We start from the raw sequence: 19,618 nt of genomic DNA, 5'->3' as shown, positions 1-19,618 counted from the left end.
TACAACCAAACAATCGAATTTTATATCAATAACAATTAAATATTGATAGCAATCAACTAGTATATAATAAAGAGCTTTACAGGATTACTAGAGCTATTAAATATACTAGCACAATTACCTGTATTGACAACAAATTCAAGATATATTCGAACAACCAAGCTAATCTATATCGCTTAAAAACACTATCAGACCACCCTAAACAAACCTATCAGATTCGAGCAATCAAAGCAGCGGAAATCATCAAAGCAAAAGGAACTGAAATATCTCTAAATTGGATTCCAGGACATACTTTAGTAAAAGGAAATAAGCTAGCAAATAAACTAACAAAAGAAACAACCACAATATATTCTATCTCAAACGAAACAAGTTTTAGACTTCTAGATATAATAATCAAAGAATACGATTCAGATCAATGGCTTTCTACTCTCAATCAATACAAACTCAAATCAAATCAATCCCCTTTGACCTATTCAAAACTATTTCCATGAAAAATAGAATCGAAAATCAAGCTATCAAGCGAAACCAAGCGAAACACTGTTAATGCATATTTTCAACTCAAATTAGGTTATGGATATATCAAATCTTATTTATATCGATTCAAACTCTCTAATAACAAATGTATATATGGTAATATTGAGGCTCCACAACACCTCCTTATTAGTTGTCCCATATACAAAGCAGAGAGAAAAGAAATATTCAAGAATATATCACTATCTAAGATCACTATACAGTTCCTACTCCATACAAAAGTAGATATTGAATTAGCCATTAAATTCATCAATATCACCAAAATCGCTACAAGAGCATGGCACCTGGCCAGGGCTCTCATACAAGACGAGATAGAGAAAGGAATAATAATAGAAAAAAAAAGAAGAAAAAAGAATGAAGAAGAAGTAATTAAAGAAATAAGAGAGGGCTTTGATTTCCTTACAATTTCTTAATTTTCACAATTTTCTTATTATATACAATATGTATAATGAGCAGGCACTGTTCCCCAGCATTTGTTTTTACTTCCCTAAATCGTATATATCCATTTTTGTAGAATAAAAAGTTATCCGCTAGAGCCTCTAGAGGCCTAGCCGTCCTATATAGTCTTAGACTGAAGATGGACGTAAATGAAATTAATGAAAGCTAGAGACCTTATAGTGCTAGCTTCCTCTCTCTCCCAATCACGCGAAGAACAATCCAAGCTCTTAGATCTCCTAGAGATCTTTAGAGAATATACTGAAAAGGGGAAGCTTACTACAGCTTCGAATATCATCACCTCTCAAATCACCTATTTGGAAACTGCTATACGCAAAATCGAATTACAAGCGAAAGTATTAGCTAAATCTCTTTTGTTCATTACTACTACTACCACTATATTGAAATCAATATACACTGATATTTCAAAAAAAGGAGAATGGAATTTAGTCCCCAAAGGGAAAAACATTATATCTACTAATATAGAAAAGAAATCTAATTTTATCCAAAAACGAATTATCTTAATCAAGCCAGATTTTCCAAACCCTACCTTCTTTTCCTCTCTAATTATCCGAAACAAAATAAATGAAGCCTTTCAAAAGATTGGAATCAAAGGGCTAGTTATTGCAGTAGCAACTATATTCTTCAATAATAATATCATTATTATAACAAATGATCCCTTTACATTATAATTCTTATTGGAGAAGAAAGCGATTTGGAGTAATATTATCAAATTCGAAAGAATCCAAAAGGATCAAGAATGGCACAAAGTCATTATTCACAAAATCCCAATTAAAGAATTCTCAGGCACAAAAGGAATGGATCTTATACTCAACGAAATCAAAACCTTTAATCCAGACTTCAAGCCTATAGGAATCCTCTTTTAGTTTATACCCACCTCCAGAAAAGCCTATCAACGAGAGGATATTATTGTTATTGCTTTTGCTACAAAATCAGAAGCAGAATTAGCTATTCGAAAGCAATTATATATTACTGGAAGTAGTATAAGAATAGAACAATTCTACAAATCAAAATCAACTATACAATGTCAGAAATGTCAAGGATTTGAGCATCAGGATACCTATTATAGAAAAAACCCTTCCTATGGATTATATAGAGATAAGCACATTACATCAATACATTTGTGTATAGTATATAATATCAAAAGAAAGTTCTATCAACACTTAGAAGTAAAATACTCGAATTGCTAAAAGAATCATACAGCAAATTCGAAAACATACGAAATCTATTAGGCTATTCAACAAAAATCGAATACTACTCATTAATGAGTCACACTAATATTCGAATCCTTCAAATAAATCTCAATCAGAATTCACAAGCTATAGAGAACGTTTTACAGCTTGCAATAGAACTTAATATCAACCTCATTATAATTTAAGAACCTTGGATTATTAAAAATGGAATTGATTATTCAAATTCAAGATTTATTATACACTCCAATTTCACACAAACATTATCAAGACTTAATCCTAATTACCGGCTATGTATATTATTATACATATCAAAAACTCTTCAAGCTACAATCAATCTAGTTTTCGATTTTCCAATAGATTCTGATATACAAATTTTCAATTATCAAAATGGAAACAAAACCTTTCAAATTATTAATATATATAACAAAGCTGATCAAGCTAAAGAGAAAGGTTTTATAATCGAAAGGTGCTTGTATAATATATCTATCACACAAAAAACCATCCTTTTAGACAACTTCAATGCTTATTATCTATAATGGGATTCTTTTTCGAAGAAAAACAGAAATACTAATCAATTAGCTGAATGGTTTGAAGATCAGAATCTTATTCTTTTAAACAAGCCCGGAATCAGTATTTTCTATCGAATTAATCTCCTTAATCCAAGTGTTTTTGATCTAACGCTAATATCAAAGGGAATCTCTTCTCAAATTTATAATTGGCAAACACTTTCAGATATAGAATCTGATTATACAGAAATACTATTCGAATTAAAAGAAAAAGAAGATCTAAGTACTTCTAATACTAGATTGATAACTAGATATAATACTAAACTAGTAAATTAGGAAAAGTTCGAATCAATACTCAAATCGAAATCCTTATATTCCTTTATTCTATTGAATTTAGAATTAATCCTTTCAACCAAAGAGGATTTCTTAAACCTTTTGAAAAACAAAGATAATCACTATCTAACTCTAGATCAAGTAGTAAGCGAACTTACTAGAATTATTTAAAAAGCAATAGAAAGGTGTATATCTAAAATTGTTTTAATCAAAAGAATCAAACCATAATGAACACCTGAATTGAAAGATCTCCAAAAAGAGCTAAGAGAAGTAAAACAAAGAATTGAATCAGATCTGGAGAATTATAGCTCTAAGGAAGGATATCGAATCGCTAGAAACAAGTATTTTCAAACTATTAAAATAGCAAAGAAGGATTATTGGAATAAGTTTTTAGAAAAAGAGGATACAAAGACAATTTTCAAAGCAATAATCTATACTAAAGACTTTCAAGATCAAAGGATATTGGATATTGCAATAGAAAGCTTTTTCGAAGGAAAATGCTTTGCTTTCAGATCAACTCTGTTTCTATCCCCTTCTATTACTCCAAAACCATAATGGGAAGGATATAAATAATCCAAGCAATGGGAATGGCCTAATCTTACTCAAATCGAATTAAGCAATGCCTGTTCAGTCAAAATCCAAGGAAAAACCCTTGGTCTAGATGGAATCACTCAAAAGATCATTATAAAGGCTTACAAAGCAATCCCACAAACCTTTTTACTTTCTTTAGTAAACTTATTAATCTAGGATATTATTTGAAATATTGGAAATAAGCTACAGGAACTATTCTGAAGAAAGCTTCCAAACCAGATTATTCCCTTCCAAAAGCATATAGAATAATTGTACTCTTAAATTGCCTAAATAAAATAAGCGAAAGGATTCTAACTCAACAATTAGAATATTTAATGGAAACAATCTATTTCCTTCATAAGAGTCAAATAGGAAAACGCCAAAAGAAATCAGCAATCGATGCTGCACTTTTACTAACTACAGAAATTGAAAGAAACAAGCAAGCCAATAAAAAGACCTCAATATTATTTATAGATATAAAGGGAGCATTCAATTACGTTTCGAGAAATCGATTATTAGATATTTGTAAGAAGCTAAAACTGCTTATAAATCTAATAGCCTGGATAGTTTCATTTCTTTAATAAAGATAATTGAAACTATTTTTTAATAATCAAATCGAATTTTTCAAGTCAATTTCAACCAAAATACCACAAGGCAGCCCGATTTCTCCAATTCTCTTCCTTATATATATCAGGGAGCTCTTTTTATTTAATTCGATCAAGTTTCTTTCCTATATAAATAATATTGCTTTAATCACACATTCATCTATATGGAAAAAGAATATCAAAACCCTAAAAAGAGTTACAAAACAAATCTATGAACTCAGTTTTAGAAATACAATCCAATTTGATTTAACAAAAACAAAGCTAATGTACTTTTCATTATTCAAATTGACAAAAAAATATTCAATTACACTACCCAATTCGGAAATAATTGTACCCCAATCTCTCATTAGATAACTAGGAATATGGTTTGACCCGAATCTCAAATTTGATTAATATATTAATATTCGAATCATATAAACGAAAAATGCCTTCCATCAAATAGCTCGATTAGCTAATATCGAAAAGGGCTTTAATCCTAAAGCCCTTAGATAATTATATATAGCATGTGTAACTAGTATAGCTGATTACGGATCAATAATTTGATGAAAAGATTAAACTCATTTCAAGAATATAATATAATCGCTTCAAAACCTAGCTTTTCGAAAGATATTAGGAGTCTTCAAAACAGCCCCAATCCTTCCAATAAAAATAGAAACAAGCCTAAAGTCCCCAAAAATTCGATTAGATTCAAATGTTAGACAATATGCATTTCGTTTAGCTAAACTCTCGCCAAATTATTCAATCAATATCAAAAAAGAAATATCAGCTCAATATCAAACCGATTTGGAAGTAATCCCTACTCCTCAAAGAAAACAATATAAATCAATCCAACTTGATAGAATTAGAGAATCAATAAATCAGAATCTCAATCCTATTTCACTTGAAAAGATTATTCACTTCAACTTCCCTTTATGGAAAAAGGAAATTCCCTTCAGAGTTAATATTAGCAATTCATCAAAAGAAGATATTGCTATTCTTCATAATATCGTTTTCAATCATAGAGATAAGGATACTATCTATATTTATACTGATGCCTCTTCTATTGAAAAAGGAATAGATATAAGTATAGGTATAATCGCAATACAATCAAACAATCGAATTTCATATTAATAATAATTGAATATTGATAGTAATCAATTAGTGTATAATGAAGAGCTTTACGGGGTTACTAAAGCTATTGAATATACTAGCACAATTGTCTGTATTAACAACAAATTCAAGATATATTCGAATAATCAAATTAATCTATATCGCTTAAAAACACTATTAGACTATTTTAAACAGGCTTATCAGATTCGAGCAATCAAAGCAGTGGAAATTATTAAAGTAAAAGGAGCTAAAGTATCTTTAAATTGAATTCCAGGACATACTTTAATAAAAGAAAATGAACTAATAGATAAACTAGTAAAGAAAGCAATTACAATATATTCTATCTCAAATGAAACAAATTTTGGATTTTTAAATATAATAATCAAAGAATACGATTCAGATCAATAGCTTTCTATTCTCAATTAATACAAATTCAAATCAAATCAATCCCTTTTGATCTATTCAAAGCTATTTTTATGGAAGATAGAATCGAAAATCAAGCTACCAAGTGAAACCAAGCGAAACACTGTTAGCACATATTTTCAACTCAAATTAGATTATGGATATATCAAATCTTATTTACATCGATTCAAACTCTCTGATAACAAATGTATATGTGGTAATATTGAGGCTCTACAACACCTCCTTATTAGTTATTCCATATACAAAGCAGAGAGAAAAGAAATATTCAAGAATATACCACTATCTAAGATTACTATACAATTTCTACTTTATATAAAAGTAGGTATTGAATTAGTTATTAAATTCATCAATATCACCAAAATCGCTATAAGAGTATGGCATCTGGCTAGGGCTCTTATATAAGATGAGATAGAGGAAGGAATAGTAGTAGAAGAGGAGAGAGGAGAAGAGAATGAAGAAGAAATAATTAGAGAAATAAGAGAGGGCTTTGATTTCCTTATAATTTTTTAATTTTCACAATTTTCTTATTATATACAATGTATATAATAAGTGGGCATTATTCCCCAGCATTTGTTTTTACTTCCCTAAATCGTATATATCCATTTTTGTAAAATAAAAAGTTATTCGCTAGAGCCTCTAGAGGCCTAGCCGTCCTATATAGTCTTAGACTGAAGATGGACGTAAATGAAATCAATCAATCAATCAATCGGTCCAGCAGGGTAGTATCTGGTCCTCCGTAGGACCCTCAACTTCCAATAGAATTTAAACACTTTCACTATTTATTTTGATAGCAAAAGGGTTATATTGATGAAGAGCTTATCAGTCTGGCTAATCTTGGGTATCGGCGTTCTCGAAGCATTGAAAATGCAGAAAGACAAGTAAAGGCATTACCACGTATAGAAGAGTTAAACCAATTGGACTATCAAAATATCAAAATATCAAAATATCAAACTATCAAAGCAGCTCAAACCAAATGGGAAAAAGGAAAAACAACGGAAAGCCTGAATTCCTGCTTGAATACCGGATTCACCAAACAATTCTATCTAGGAACCTCTTTTAACAAGACCCACAAATCGGGCTTATTCCACGTTTGATAAACTTTCATGTACTTACCCGCACCATCCATATCCCAGAGTTTATTGGTTGCCCCAAGTTCTCCCGTTGTCACCAGTGACATGTCAAAGTTCCATAGTAAACGGGAAGTGATAAGCCTCATTTCGAAAAAGGACAAATTCTTCCCTATGCATCCTCTAGGTCCAAGACTGAATGGCTGAGAAGCATTTAATTTGTCGTTCACAAACCTCTCATCACCGAGCCAACGTTCCGGAATAAATTTTTGAGGGTACTTGAAGTTCAACGATGAGTTTATGGCAGCCCAAGGTGCTACAGCGACGGTGGTTTTACCAGGAACAAAGTGTCCATCAATGACAGAGCCACCCTTAGGAACGATTCGCTGCTGATTTGCAGGCGCTGGCGAATACAAACGAAGTGCCTCACTAAGTGTTGCGTGAAGGTAGGGCAAATCTTTGACCGTTTCCCAAGTTATATCCTGCTCGGAGGTGAACCTTCCCCTAATTTCGTCTATAAGACGTTTATAAACTTCAGGGTGAGTACAGATGAAATAGGTCCAGCCAGTGAGTAGACTCGCGGTTGTTTCTGTCCCTGCACTTATGAGCAGCACCATGTTAAGAATGATTTCTGTTTGCGACAACGAGTTTTTTGCCTCCTTGTTCTTCAGAATGTGGTAAATGAAGTCCTTATGGTCACGATCTCCATCTGCGAGGCGGCGGAGCGTTTTCTCGCGAGAATTCTGGAAATGTACTTTTCGCCATGATGCAGCTTCGGATGGGATAAGAAGTTTCACCATCAACTTCTGAAGCCAGGTATTCACACCCGCTACTCTACGTATGGATTGGTCCCATGCGGCAGATTTAAAGACGTTGATAACAGATGTGGACCACTCTGTGGCCCCTCCTTGATCTAGACATCCAAATGGCTCTGCGAAGCAGAGATCACCCATCATATCAAAAGTTGTGTATGTGTCTATACACCTCATCTATCAGTTGAAACCATCGGCATTTGATCCAACGAAGTATCACTTACACCAATTTGAAAAGTTTATCGGTCGATTCTCCGCAATAATTTTCTTCAGCTGTCCCACGAGTTTATCGACATGGCTTCGCATAATTTCTTCTTGTTGCAATAATGCTGTGTTGGAGAAGACATGTGCCAAAGCTCTACGCTGCCTAGTATGAGCTTCATTTGGTGCCAAGCTAATACCTGTCTGGCCGTCAAGAGGAGAAACCGCCCCTATAAAAATTGGACTTTTTTCAAAATTGGGACCATTTTTCTGCCTTGTATTAACCGCTATGCATTTAATCATGGTTGAAAATCACCCACCTGAATTCCATAAATGTCATCCCACGCACGATCGCCGATAAAGCTGAGCTCGTTTGGGGCAACTCTCACAACAGGACCTGAATTTGTTTTAGTAGGAATTCATTTCCCCGAAAGAAGGAGTAAGGTGCAGGATTAGGTAATCACCATATTTTTCATGGAGCTGTCGGTAATATGAGTGCTGTTTCCCAGTTGCAATAACCCATGAGCCGGGTATTTCAGATATCCTATTGAACCACGGCCCTGGGAAGGCACTGAGCGGGTGAAAGAAAATCTTCCAAAGGACTTGTGAAATAAGGAATATCGTGACCTGGTAATGTTAAAGAATTGACCGCCCTCTGGTATAAATAATGGACTCACTAAAACTGCAACAGTTGTTTTGAGTGCCGTCAGATCTTTCACATCGAGCAGCATGATGTATTTTTCAGACAGGTCTTTAACGCTGAGCAGCATGATGTTCTTTTGGGACAAGTAAATTTCATAAGAGTGATTATGAGTAGTGATTTATCTGGAGAGTGTGTTGGTATTTCGAGAGTTGTGGAAAAAGACAAACGTATAAGCACTGCAGGATTGAGGAGGATGGAGTTTCAAATGTATATGCTTGCAGAAAACTCTAAACTTCAGTTCAACGTCAGAGATGGGGCTCGCGATTGATTTGAAAGCAAACTTAAATCCGTGAAATTCTTCATATCTTGAAATATTTCGCGGGCTTGGCAATTTTCGATATACGTTGTTTTCGCCTCTAATTTTGTAAGCATAGATTGATCGTCACTCCTACTATATGAATGTCCCTGCTATGTATACAATCTCATTCTTTCACTTTGGAATACTTTAGAAATTATTAAGAATTTTGATTTATGAGATGTGTAGCTAGTGATTAATTTATAAGCGATATGATATAATATTATTTAAACAAGTAACAAAATGCTTTACGTTTTTTATATATAAAATAATTGGTTTATTTTTTTCGAATCTTTTTTATGAGAGGTTTTCTTTGTATCATCTTTTAAACGAATAAACTTTCAAATTAGCCCATCAATTCGACCAATTAATTTTTTTTTCATTAATAAAAGTAATTACTTTATATTAAAGAAGAACTATTTTCTTAAAATGGTTTTATTTCTATATTACTAGGAGAATATGTATCAATTAAATCTATTTAAGAATCCAAACCCTTTTGGAATACTTTAATATAAGTTTTATATAGGTTTCTTAAAATATAATATTGATATTCAAAGCTGGAATAACATCAATATTTTGAAAGTTGTATACATATCAGGGACACGCATCTAGTGGGGATATCGCTTATCTACGAGACACTCCGCAATGAAACCCGGCAAAGTCCGAACGGATTAAATTGTTTTTAGGGTTGTTAGACCCATAGTGGGGGTAAAACCTTCGATCCAGATCTTACTTCGCTAAAGAAAGAAAATCCACTTAATGACCGCTCGTACAACCCTTAGTAACCGCGTGGTAATTGTTCCACTAAATAACCTTCGCTCAGGGGACAGAACATGATTTTTCATGAATTGCTTATCTATATGCCTCTACTTGAACTTTATGTTAGTGTAACATTGCGCACACCAATAATGCATTGACAACTCACTCGTTGATCACTTACAATTATGATCCCATGTTGTTCTGATTCAGCTTTTTTCTTGCATGCCAGTTCTCGAAAGTATAAGTTACAACCCTGCTATTTTGGCTACAGGGAAACTAAATCTCAAAGATCTACTAAGTTCCTTTCTAAGAGGAAGCTGATTGGTCTCTCGATACTTGATTGTGCCTTGTCCACCCCGATGTGACTGAGAGCGGGGGCGCAGGGGCGCGAAAGCGATAACGAGTTCCGGAGTGAACCCTTATTCCTTCTTAATTTTCATGTTCATATCAAGTTCTGGAGATCAAAATCGCTAGACAGCCTGTTCTAATCTCTGCAAAAACATGTGGGGAACAATAGCACCTTAGCTACGATGTATATGTGCCCATAGCAAATAGACAATAGCAGATAGCAAATAAGTGAGGCTGGAATTCTCCAATCGACACAAGAAGTTAGAAAAATGGACCAGGGGAGAGATATATGCAATCTGAACATAATGATTGAATCCTAGACTTAGAAGGGAATTCATTAGCGAGTCTCCAAAGCAAAGTAGTAGTCAAACTTCACAACAGGTGGCACCTTCTATCAAACATGAAAATTTACCGCTGGAACGAGGATTGAGATATTCAAAACATTTACTGAAGAGCAGTTCTATTGTACTTGCATAATTCATGTAACTATGAGATAGCTAAACTATACTGCTATGAACATATGATTGAGATTGAATATTCAGTGAATCTCCTATTGAGCTATTTTGATTCTGCACCCTCACTTTCAGTAACTTTAACAAGCATGTTTGACTCGAGAAAGATTCCATAGCTGAGGACATCGCAAGGTTTGGCGGGGCTCGTTAGCTGGAGGTCAAAGGCTCGCAGTATCTGGGAAAACATTCAAATTAGCTCAAGATTTGTGAAAAATTATGATCAGCTACCAACCTCAAAGACGGACTTATTTAGCTCCATGAACGCGACTGTTTTTCCAACACACATATATTGACCATAACCAAAGGCAAGTTCCACATTGCGCTCCATCTCGCCCCTCTTCGACTTTTCGAGCTCCATGTAACGTTCTGGTCTATAGACGTCTGCATCATCTCCAAAAAGAGCAGTGGATCTCAACAGAGAAGAAGTATTCATACAGATTGCTGTACCCGCTGGTATGAACATTCCATGAAATTTTTCCCCACCATCTGGGACAATTTTGGGGAAGAGTCCCAGAAGAGGAGGACGCATACGAATGCCTTCGTAAATGACAGCCTGTCATTAAGTAAGCATCTGTCATGGAGGGAATGAAGAATGGCATTGCATAGTTGTGATGGAAATGTTAACACACCTGAAGAAATGAAAGCGACTTTGCCTCTTCGATTTTGATAGGCCTTGAAACTTTCCCCTCTGCGACGGCGAGGTTGATCTCAGCCTTAAGCTTCTGATAAACACGAGGACAGGTCATTATATGTATCAATGTAGAGCGAATAGCGGATGCAGTGCTTTCTGCTCCAGCAACGATCATGAAGAGGCCTTCGACTTCGCACTCTTGCTGATTAAAACCATGCTTGATGAATGAACCCTGGCACTAGGTTAACTTTTATCAATCAACGTAGTCTAGATACTCACAAGCATGTCTTGCTTTTCCTTCGCATCTGGTGCAAACCTCTTACCCACTTGATGCTCTGCTATCCTATGTGTTGTCAGTATAGCCAGAGTCGAATGGAGGGCTCCCACTTACGCCATTAAAGCACCGAATCCAGTTTTATCAGTAGGCTTTGGGCCAAGAACTTTGAGAAAGGGGGGAGAAAAGAGAAACTTTCTAATCCAAGGAGTATCCGCCGATGTTGACATCCGTGGCCAGAGTTCGCGTACCCCACGGAGGAAGCTGTATTGATCGGTTTCTTCCTTGAGGTAGCCGAATTCCTCACCAAAGGCAAGCCGAGTAATCACATCCATGGTAAAGAAGGTCGACAATGGGCCAAGATCAAGCAATGGCTGATGAGGTTTGACAGGATTCGATGCGTATCTCGAGCGCATTAGACCGATGAGAGTTTGCAGCTGAGCATTAACACCGACCTCCAAGTCAGGCATATCGCGTCCGGTGTATGCTGGCGCAGCTCTTGCTTTTGCCTTGGCGTGAGGGCCTGGCTCCAGTATCGTGAACATGTTGTCATAATATGGATTGAATCGACCGGTCAAATACCAGTCCCCTCGACGGTGGGAGCTGCGAGCTGAAGATATCTTTTTGATGATATCAGGATCATCAGTAATGATGTCTTTTGGTCCAATTCGTACTAATGGGCCATATTTTTTGTGTAAGTCGCGGTGAACCCAGTATTGTTTTCCGCTGTAGGTTGTTTTTGCAAGCCAAAGATACGAGAATTTGGCAAGGAAGGATGGTGCTGGTATCTTTCGTAGAGGATACCAAGCTAAGACTGCACTGACAGTGTACCAAAGAACAATAGACCCCAGGCTCAGCAAGCAAACGAAGGAGCCGAGACTCAATGTAGAATTAGACATGACGTCTGTTTTTGTGGGAAGGCCAGTCGTCGATGATGTTAAATGATACAAAGATCTCAAAATTTCAAAGGTAGACCATGCAGCAAAATGTTTAGGAGAGAATTGTGAAAGATTGTAAAGGTGAAGAAGGGATTTTATTATCACAGAGGATCAGGTAGTAATATCCTATACGGCACAATCTGAAACTAGAAAATATAATACGTAGTTCGATCTGGCTAAGAGTGCGAAGATCTGTCGAGAACTCAAATCCGCGAGTGGTGATAAACATACATGATGACGACCTGTCAAATGAGAGTCTAATTTCAATGATATTCACAAGAACATCCATCGTATCGTGTTATTAATTGCGCCTATCAAGCTGAAAATGGAAGATAGCCTCGGCTAAACTTTAAGCTTTGAGGACAATTGCGCCCGGAAGTCTAATTTGAGTTAATGGCGACAAGTTTCGGGTGACGTATACAAGATACTTGTAAACGCGGAATGATTTTTAATCATATCAACTCCTTTTCTATGCACATATGCAATATAATTTACGGAGTTATTCATCCGAATTAATTCACATTTATGTGACACAGGCCTGGTGTTCTCCAGTTTTCAATGTAGAACCTAGAGAAGTTAAAAATGAAACAAAAGAAACCCTTGTGTCACTGAGCACAGACAAACAAAAAGTGGCACTAATCGGAAAATTTACGGCACGATTGTGTTTGGGTCAGATCGATTGATTGAACATACCCAAGGGGCAATACCCGCCTCTCAGAGGGCTTCCTCTCTTTTGTGCTAATCATTGTGACTCTGAATTGTATTGTAATGATTTTGACACGTATCTAGTGGTAAGAGTTCGCAACCTTACAACCACCTTGTCATTATCTCGGCTTTCTTACTATAGTAAAACCTCTCTATAAGAATGCCTTCTATGAGGATAAACTCTTTATAAAGATGTATTTTTTTAGTTCCAAAAAATTTCAAACCTAAAAAGACCTATATTCTAAAAACCTTTCCAGTAAAATATTTTTGTATTGTTCAATTCTAGAGTTATATATATTCTTATTAGACTAATGATATTATCAGCATCTAAGCTATTATATTATATCATATAAAAAATTAAATCAAAATTACAAAATTGTTACAGATTACAGTCCGATCGAATTTAATCGAAACTAGATTACTATCGTATCGAGATTAGTTGAATATCTCTATATAGAGATATTTCTCTAATAGTCGACTCTTTTAAGCGACCGATTAGTTCTTAGTTGAGGAAGGCGAATGTTCATGAAAAGCGAATTATCTCCGTGAGATTTTAATATAGATTTTATGATTTTCATTAAAAAACAATTGAGTTTCATGAATAACAATATAGGTTTCAAAGTAATTTGAACAAAAAAGAATTAATATTATTGAATTGCTATAAGTCTGTAAGATATAATCACTTAATTTTTATAAAAATAGTTAAATTTTGAAGGTTGTGTACTAAAAAACAATTTCGATTTGTAATAAAATTAATGATTTTAGTGCTTTTTGTACCCAAAATCTTACGGGGACAATTCGCTTTCCCCGACTAGGAACTAGTCGGCCGCTTAGAAGAGCCGACTATCATATCCTTAAGAACAACCACAAAAAACAATATCCTTATAGAGAGATTTTGCTGTACTCAGAAAATGAGGGATTAAAACTACTTTATCAACTGATAGTCAACAACTCTGACTGGTGGAATTACAGATGAGAGAAATGAAGCGTCATGAGATAGCCTAGGAAAGAAGGTTTGAATCATGTAGATCCATCAAAATTGACGAAAAAAACCATTGCACCTACACAGACGAAGAGCATTTCTGTCCATCGACCGATCGGATGTATTATTTCGACAGAAAGTTCGGTTTCAGGGCCTGGAGATTATACTTCATGGCCAGTCTTCCCCCTGTACACAGATATTGGTTGACACAATGCGGAGTCTGGGGCTCAGATAAAGAGGTAACCAATATATGTTCTTGAACAGAAGAAGAACCGATAATGACCCACCCCTAAATGGCCTTGTTTATCTGCTCTAGATCATTTTTCACATGTGATAGAAACGATCAGCTAGTAATCAAATTATGTAGTTTGAAGTAAAATAGATTCGGTCTATGAACCTTAATCTGGATCTGGGCAGAGCTCCATCATCGTAATGTAATCCTTCGCTAAGAGAGGGGTAAGTGGATGTTTGATAGAATCATAGAACGCAAGAGCTCTAGCAAGAATGAAGCTGAACACAACTTCATGAGTCGTGCAATCCGCGTATCAGTGATTCGAGCAAGATTCCTGAGTGGCAATGAACTACCTCCGGCGCTCTGCTGCATTGATTCGGGCGATTGGAGGTACGAGATTTAATTTGAGCTTCTTGTTATATCTACGTCCTCCAAAATGCTTATATAGTTGATGAAAGTGCTCTCGTCTCGAGAAAATAAACATCAAACTCAGCTTCTATTCAAACTTCAAACAAAAACTTCATTTTTATCCCAATCTATATCTCGAAAATATGCAGCAAGTTCTTACTCAAACACTTATCGATGATAGATTCATTCATCTCTCAGAGTCGACGAAGAGTGAAGGCCCAAGCACCGACAGTACCAAGATTCAAAGTCACGAGCAGCCTATTCATGATAAAGGCTCTAGCAAAGCAGCAACGGCAGCAATGCCTGTCACCCCCAATGTCAAAGAGCATCGGGATACCTGGTACTACCCTCCTGACATTGCGAACGATTTGCAAGCTATCAACCTTCCAGCCGAATTGAAGGGAGAAATCTTTGCGTGCGCATGGGAATACACACGCTGTGTCATTCCAAACTACACAAACTGGAACAGATACGTGGCCTTCATGCGTATCATCATCATGGGTATCATCGCTGAGTTTCGAGGCGAGATGGTTGATGTCACTGCCAGCAACAACATCCTCGGTTACGATTTGGACGCTACTCTTGCGGCTCTATTTGAGGGAACCCCAGGACACAAAGAAATGGCACAAGAGTACAAGACTTTTCTGTTAATCACAGCGGACAAGGCGAGTGATAGACGAGATGGGGAGCTTTTCAGACGTTATGTAAACGCTCTCGCGCAGTCACCAAGACACTGGTTTCGCATGCGGGACTGTGATGCGCTGGCCAGATTTACGATTGCTTCAGCTCTGGCATGCAACGATCTCGACGACATCTGGTTCACCGAAGATCAATTTGAAATTTTGACCGAGATTGGAGACACTCTGTATGATGCAGTGGCTTTTTACAAACATCGTGCTGAAGGTGAGACAAACAGCACATTTGCCTACATGCCAGAGGACTTGCGTATCAAAGCCTACAGTGAGTGTCGCGAGATACTTTGGGCCCTTGACGCCGCCTGGGCACGAAATCCTAAGCTGGCCAATGTTATTAATTTTGTGCGCTTCTTTGGTGGACCTATACATATGATGATGCGCCGTTACCGATTCGTTGAAGAGAATTTGACAATTGGCAAGTCAGAGAATGACAGAGTCGTTGATCAAACCCGGAAGAACTTTAAGCTCTGGAATCGAGTCGATGCCAACAAAAGGTCTATTCGTAACACACAGCGATATAAGACCCTCATCGCTCGTAGTGAAGAACTTATGTTTCCGGAGCTTGCTGAGTTCCTTGAAATGGGCGGTGACGGGGTTTGTGACAAATGCAAATATCGTGAGTCTTACGGTGCAGAGTTGTCACACCAGTTTGGTGGTGCTGAACTATGCAGCGAATGCAGATTAGCATGGAGAAAGTACCTAGAATGTTTTGTAGAGCGTGCGACAAAGGTTTTCCCTGAGCTGAAAACCCATTTTGAGGTTCCAGTTTAAGTATGACGATGTTTTTAAGTGGCTTAAGCCTCTACCGTGGCGATATATTAGATTGGTTGAGTTTTTAGCCAGGTAGATAAATTATAAAGTCATTTCACCAGAGAAATCTTCCGCCTGTTTACTAAGTCCCACTCACTATTTTGAGATGTCTTTGGAGCTTCTATTAGTACTCGCCGCCAGGATACCTACTATTCACTATAAATATACTCTGCCGGCCATTTCCTCTCGATATTTCAAGATGAAAAGGATCTAGTTAAAGAGCTCTTGGAGGTTAGCTTTTATAATAATAAGAATAATTATTATTATAATAATAGTGAAAGATCTAGTCGGTTTAAGCTATAGTGACGAATCGAATATATAGTATAAGAGTTGAATTGAAGTCAATTTAGAAGAGCTAGGCTGAGTTGAGATGAAATTGCTTACTTTTTCTAGGTTTTCTTTAAAGAATATCCTAGGTTTAAATAGTTTATAATGAAATTCTAGTATTTTCTATGCTTATAAATAAGATCAATCTAAACCGAATCTTATAGAATCATTTTATATAATAAAAAGAAAGTATAACCAATCAATTTAGCGATATTTCCTATATACTTCCATCTAGTTCCATTTTATTCTATCCCATTATAAATCAATTTGATAAGAGATACTATTATATAACTATATAATAATATGATTTTATAATATAAAATCATATTATATATATATTAGTCATCAAGATATCTCTTAATTAGTAAGATATTAATGAGTGATTTAGTGGACTTATTATGAATCCTCACACACCCTCTTAATAGGTATATTAAATTAATCTTATTATATATCTTAATTTAAATTAATCTAATTCATAAATTCGATTAATTTAATACAAGCTAATAGCTTAGTGAGCCTATCAGCCTTTTGGTTATTAATTAATTAATTTATTTATTTATTTATATTAATTAACGTCTGTTTTGGACCTCCCTAAGGGTATTTAGACGTGCTAAGATAAAGAACTATTTGAGCGGCGTGATCGTCACAACCGAATTTAGTAATTTAACTTTAATACCAAAGACTATTCGCTCCTCTGCGGGTGCAATTCACTTCTATTTCCAGAAGGGAACATCTGATCCGGGTTATTATTGAGATAAAGCTTAGTTTTCGAGTGGATAAGCTTGTTGTAGGCTTCAATCCCTATAATGGAGGAGAAGAAGCGAGAATAGATTATTATTTGTTTAACTAAGTAATAGGGCTCTTGTATTGTATATTAGATTTACGGTTTTTAAAAATATAATATATTCGAATAATCAATTGAGTGATAAGTTTATAAGAAATAGATAGTAAGTTTTATTGATTGATTGATTGATTTAATTAATGTTCACCTTCAGTTTATGACTATATAGGACGGCTAGGCCAAATGATCTAGCGGATAACTTTTAAAGTACAAAATTAGGAATTTTAATAATAGGGTAAATGAAAACTAATATTGGGGATTTGTTTTTGTTTATTATATGAAGTGTATATAGTAAGATATAGAGTAGAGAGGGTTAAACCTTTTCTTTTCTATCTTTTCTTTCATTCTCCTTCTTTTCTTTTCATTTTCAAAATGGCTTTTTCTCCTTCTTTTATTGTCTCTTCTTCTTCTACAATTTCGTTTTGTATTTCGGCTTTTGATAAGTGTCAAGTTTGAGTAATGATTTTGGTAGTATTGATGAATTTGATTGCTAGTTTGATATTTATTTTTGTATATAGCAGAAATTGTAGGTTGATTTTCGAGATTGGTATTTCTTTGAAGATTTTTTTTTTTTTTTTTTTCTATATATTAGGTAATCAATAAGGAGATATATAGTTGTTTTAATATTGTTGTAGATATATTTATTATTTAAAAGTTTGAATTAATATAAATAAGATTTAATATAATTATAATCAATTTTGAATTGAAAGAAAGTATTAATAATATTTCGCTTAGTATCTTCTGATAGCTTGATTTTGGAGTTGATTTTCTATAGGAAGAGTTTCGAATAGATTATATCTGATTGATTTGATCTGGATTTGTATTAATTGAAAGTCTTTAGTTATTAATCGGAATTGTATTTCTTTATTATTATATTAAATAATTCTATATTAATTTCGCTTGAAATAGCCTATATTGAAATTGCTTTTTTTGCTAATTTATTAGTTATTTCATTTCCTTATATTAAAGTGTAATCTGGAATTCAATTTAAAAAAACTTTAGTTCCTTTTGCTCTAATATCCTTTACTACCTTGATTGCTTGTATTTGGTAGGCTTGCTTGGAATGATCGGAGGGGGTTTTTAAATAATAAAGTCCAGCTTGGTTATTCGAATAGATCTTGAATTTCTATCCTTCATATACTATAGTATTAATATATTCGATAGCTTTTATAATTTCTAATAATTTTTTATTATATATTAATTGATTGATATCAATATTCAAATGTTTTCGATAAGAGATTGATTCATTTGATTGTATTGCAATTATCCCTATTCCTATTCCAATTTCTTTTTTGGTAGAAGATATATCAATATATATATAAACTATATTTTGATCTTTATATTTAAATATAATATTGTAAAAAATAGTTATATCTTTTTTCAAGGCTTTACTAATATTGATTTTGTAAGGTATATCTCTTTTCCAAAAAAAGAAGTTGAAATAAGTAATTTTTTCGAAAGTAGATGGATTGAAATCTTGTTTTATGGATTCTCTTATTTTATCTAATTGAAGTGGCTTGTATTGTTTCCTTTGAGGAATAGCCATTACTTCTAGGTCCGATTTGTATTGAGATAGCATTTCTTTTTCGATATTGATTGAATAATTTGGTAATAGTTTTATTAATCGAAAGGCATATCATTTTATGTTTGAATCTAAATAGATTTTTGTTAACTTTAATTCTACTTTGATTTTTATTGAAAGGATTGAAGCGATTTTGAAGATTTCAAGTATTTTTCGAAAAGCTAGATTTTGAAGTGATTGAAGTGTATTCTTGAATTTGATTTGGTTTTTTCATTAAATTTTTAATCTATAATCAATAATACTAATTATATAAATTATATATAACTATCTTATAGCCTTAGGATTAAAGCCTTTTTCTGTATTAGCTAAGTAAACTATTTATTGAAAAACTCTTTTCGTTTATATTACTTTGATATTAATATATTGATCGAATTTGAAATTTGGATTAAATCAAATACCAAGCTATCTAATTAGAAATTAAAATATTATTATTTCTAAATTAAATAAAGTAATAGAATATTGAGCTATTAATTTGAAAAAGGAAAAATGTATTAGCTTTATTTTAGCTAAATTGAATTGAATTGTATTCTTTAAGCTGAGTTTATATAATTGTTTTATAGCTTTTTTTAACAAATTAATATTCTTTCTCTAAATAAATGACTTTGTAATAAAAGTAATATTATTAATATATAAAAGAAATTTAATTGAATTGTTTTAAAAAAGATTTCTAATATAAATCAAAAAAAGGATTGGTGAGATAGGGCTGTCTTATAATATTCCGATTAAAATTGGTTTGAAAGATTTGATTTGATTATTAAAAGATAATTTTAATTATTTTTATTAAAAAAATAAA

General features: G+C 34.1%; 3 protein-coding genes across 3 annotated transcripts; 1 reads left to right on the top strand and 2 right to left on the bottom strand.

Annotated features, from left to right (window-relative positions):
* Positions 1-6,742: 6,742 nt before the first annotated feature.
* Positions 6,743-8,553, bottom strand: EAF02_001884 (uncharacterized protein; the record flags this gene model as incomplete). The annotated part of the gene is made up of 5 exons (XM_038897932.1): positions 6,743-7,746; positions 7,807-8,053; positions 8,104-8,180; positions 8,248-8,410; positions 8,461-8,553. The coding sequence occupies 5 exons, from the start codon at positions 8,551-8,553 to the stop codon at positions 6,743-6,745; spliced, it is 1,584 nt and encodes a 527-aa protein (XP_038762907.1).
* Positions 8,554-10,446: 1,893 nt separating this feature from the next.
* On the bottom strand, positions 10,447-12,204 carry EAF02_001883 (uncharacterized protein; the record flags this gene model as incomplete). Its single annotated transcript, XM_038897931.1, has 5 exons — positions 10,447-10,575; positions 10,633-10,953; positions 11,030-11,263; positions 11,311-11,374; positions 11,423-12,204. 5 exons carry the CDS (start codon positions 12,202-12,204, stop codon positions 10,447-10,449), a joined length of 1,530 nt encoding a protein of 509 aa, XP_038762906.1.
* Positions 12,205-14,713: 2,509 nt separating this feature from the next.
* EAF02_001882 (uncharacterized protein) lies at positions 14,714-16,036 on the top strand (the record flags this gene model as incomplete). The annotated part of the gene is made up of 1 exon (XM_038897930.1): positions 14,714-16,036. The coding sequence occupies one exon, from the start codon at positions 14,714-14,716 to the stop codon at positions 16,034-16,036; it is 1,323 nt and encodes a 440-aa protein (XP_038762905.1).
* Between the last annotated feature and the right edge of the window lie 3,582 nt (positions 16,037-19,618).

This window comes from Botrytis sinoallii, assembly GCF_014898435.1.
Source record: "Botrytis sinoallii strain Bc 23 chromosome Unknown BSIN_002, whole genome shotgun sequence".
NCBI lineage: Eukaryota > Fungi > Ascomycota > Leotiomycetes > Helotiales > Sclerotiniaceae > Botrytis > Botrytis sinoallii.
Note: the sequence above shows the minus strand (reverse complement) of the source record. Positions and strands in the feature narration are given on the sequence as shown.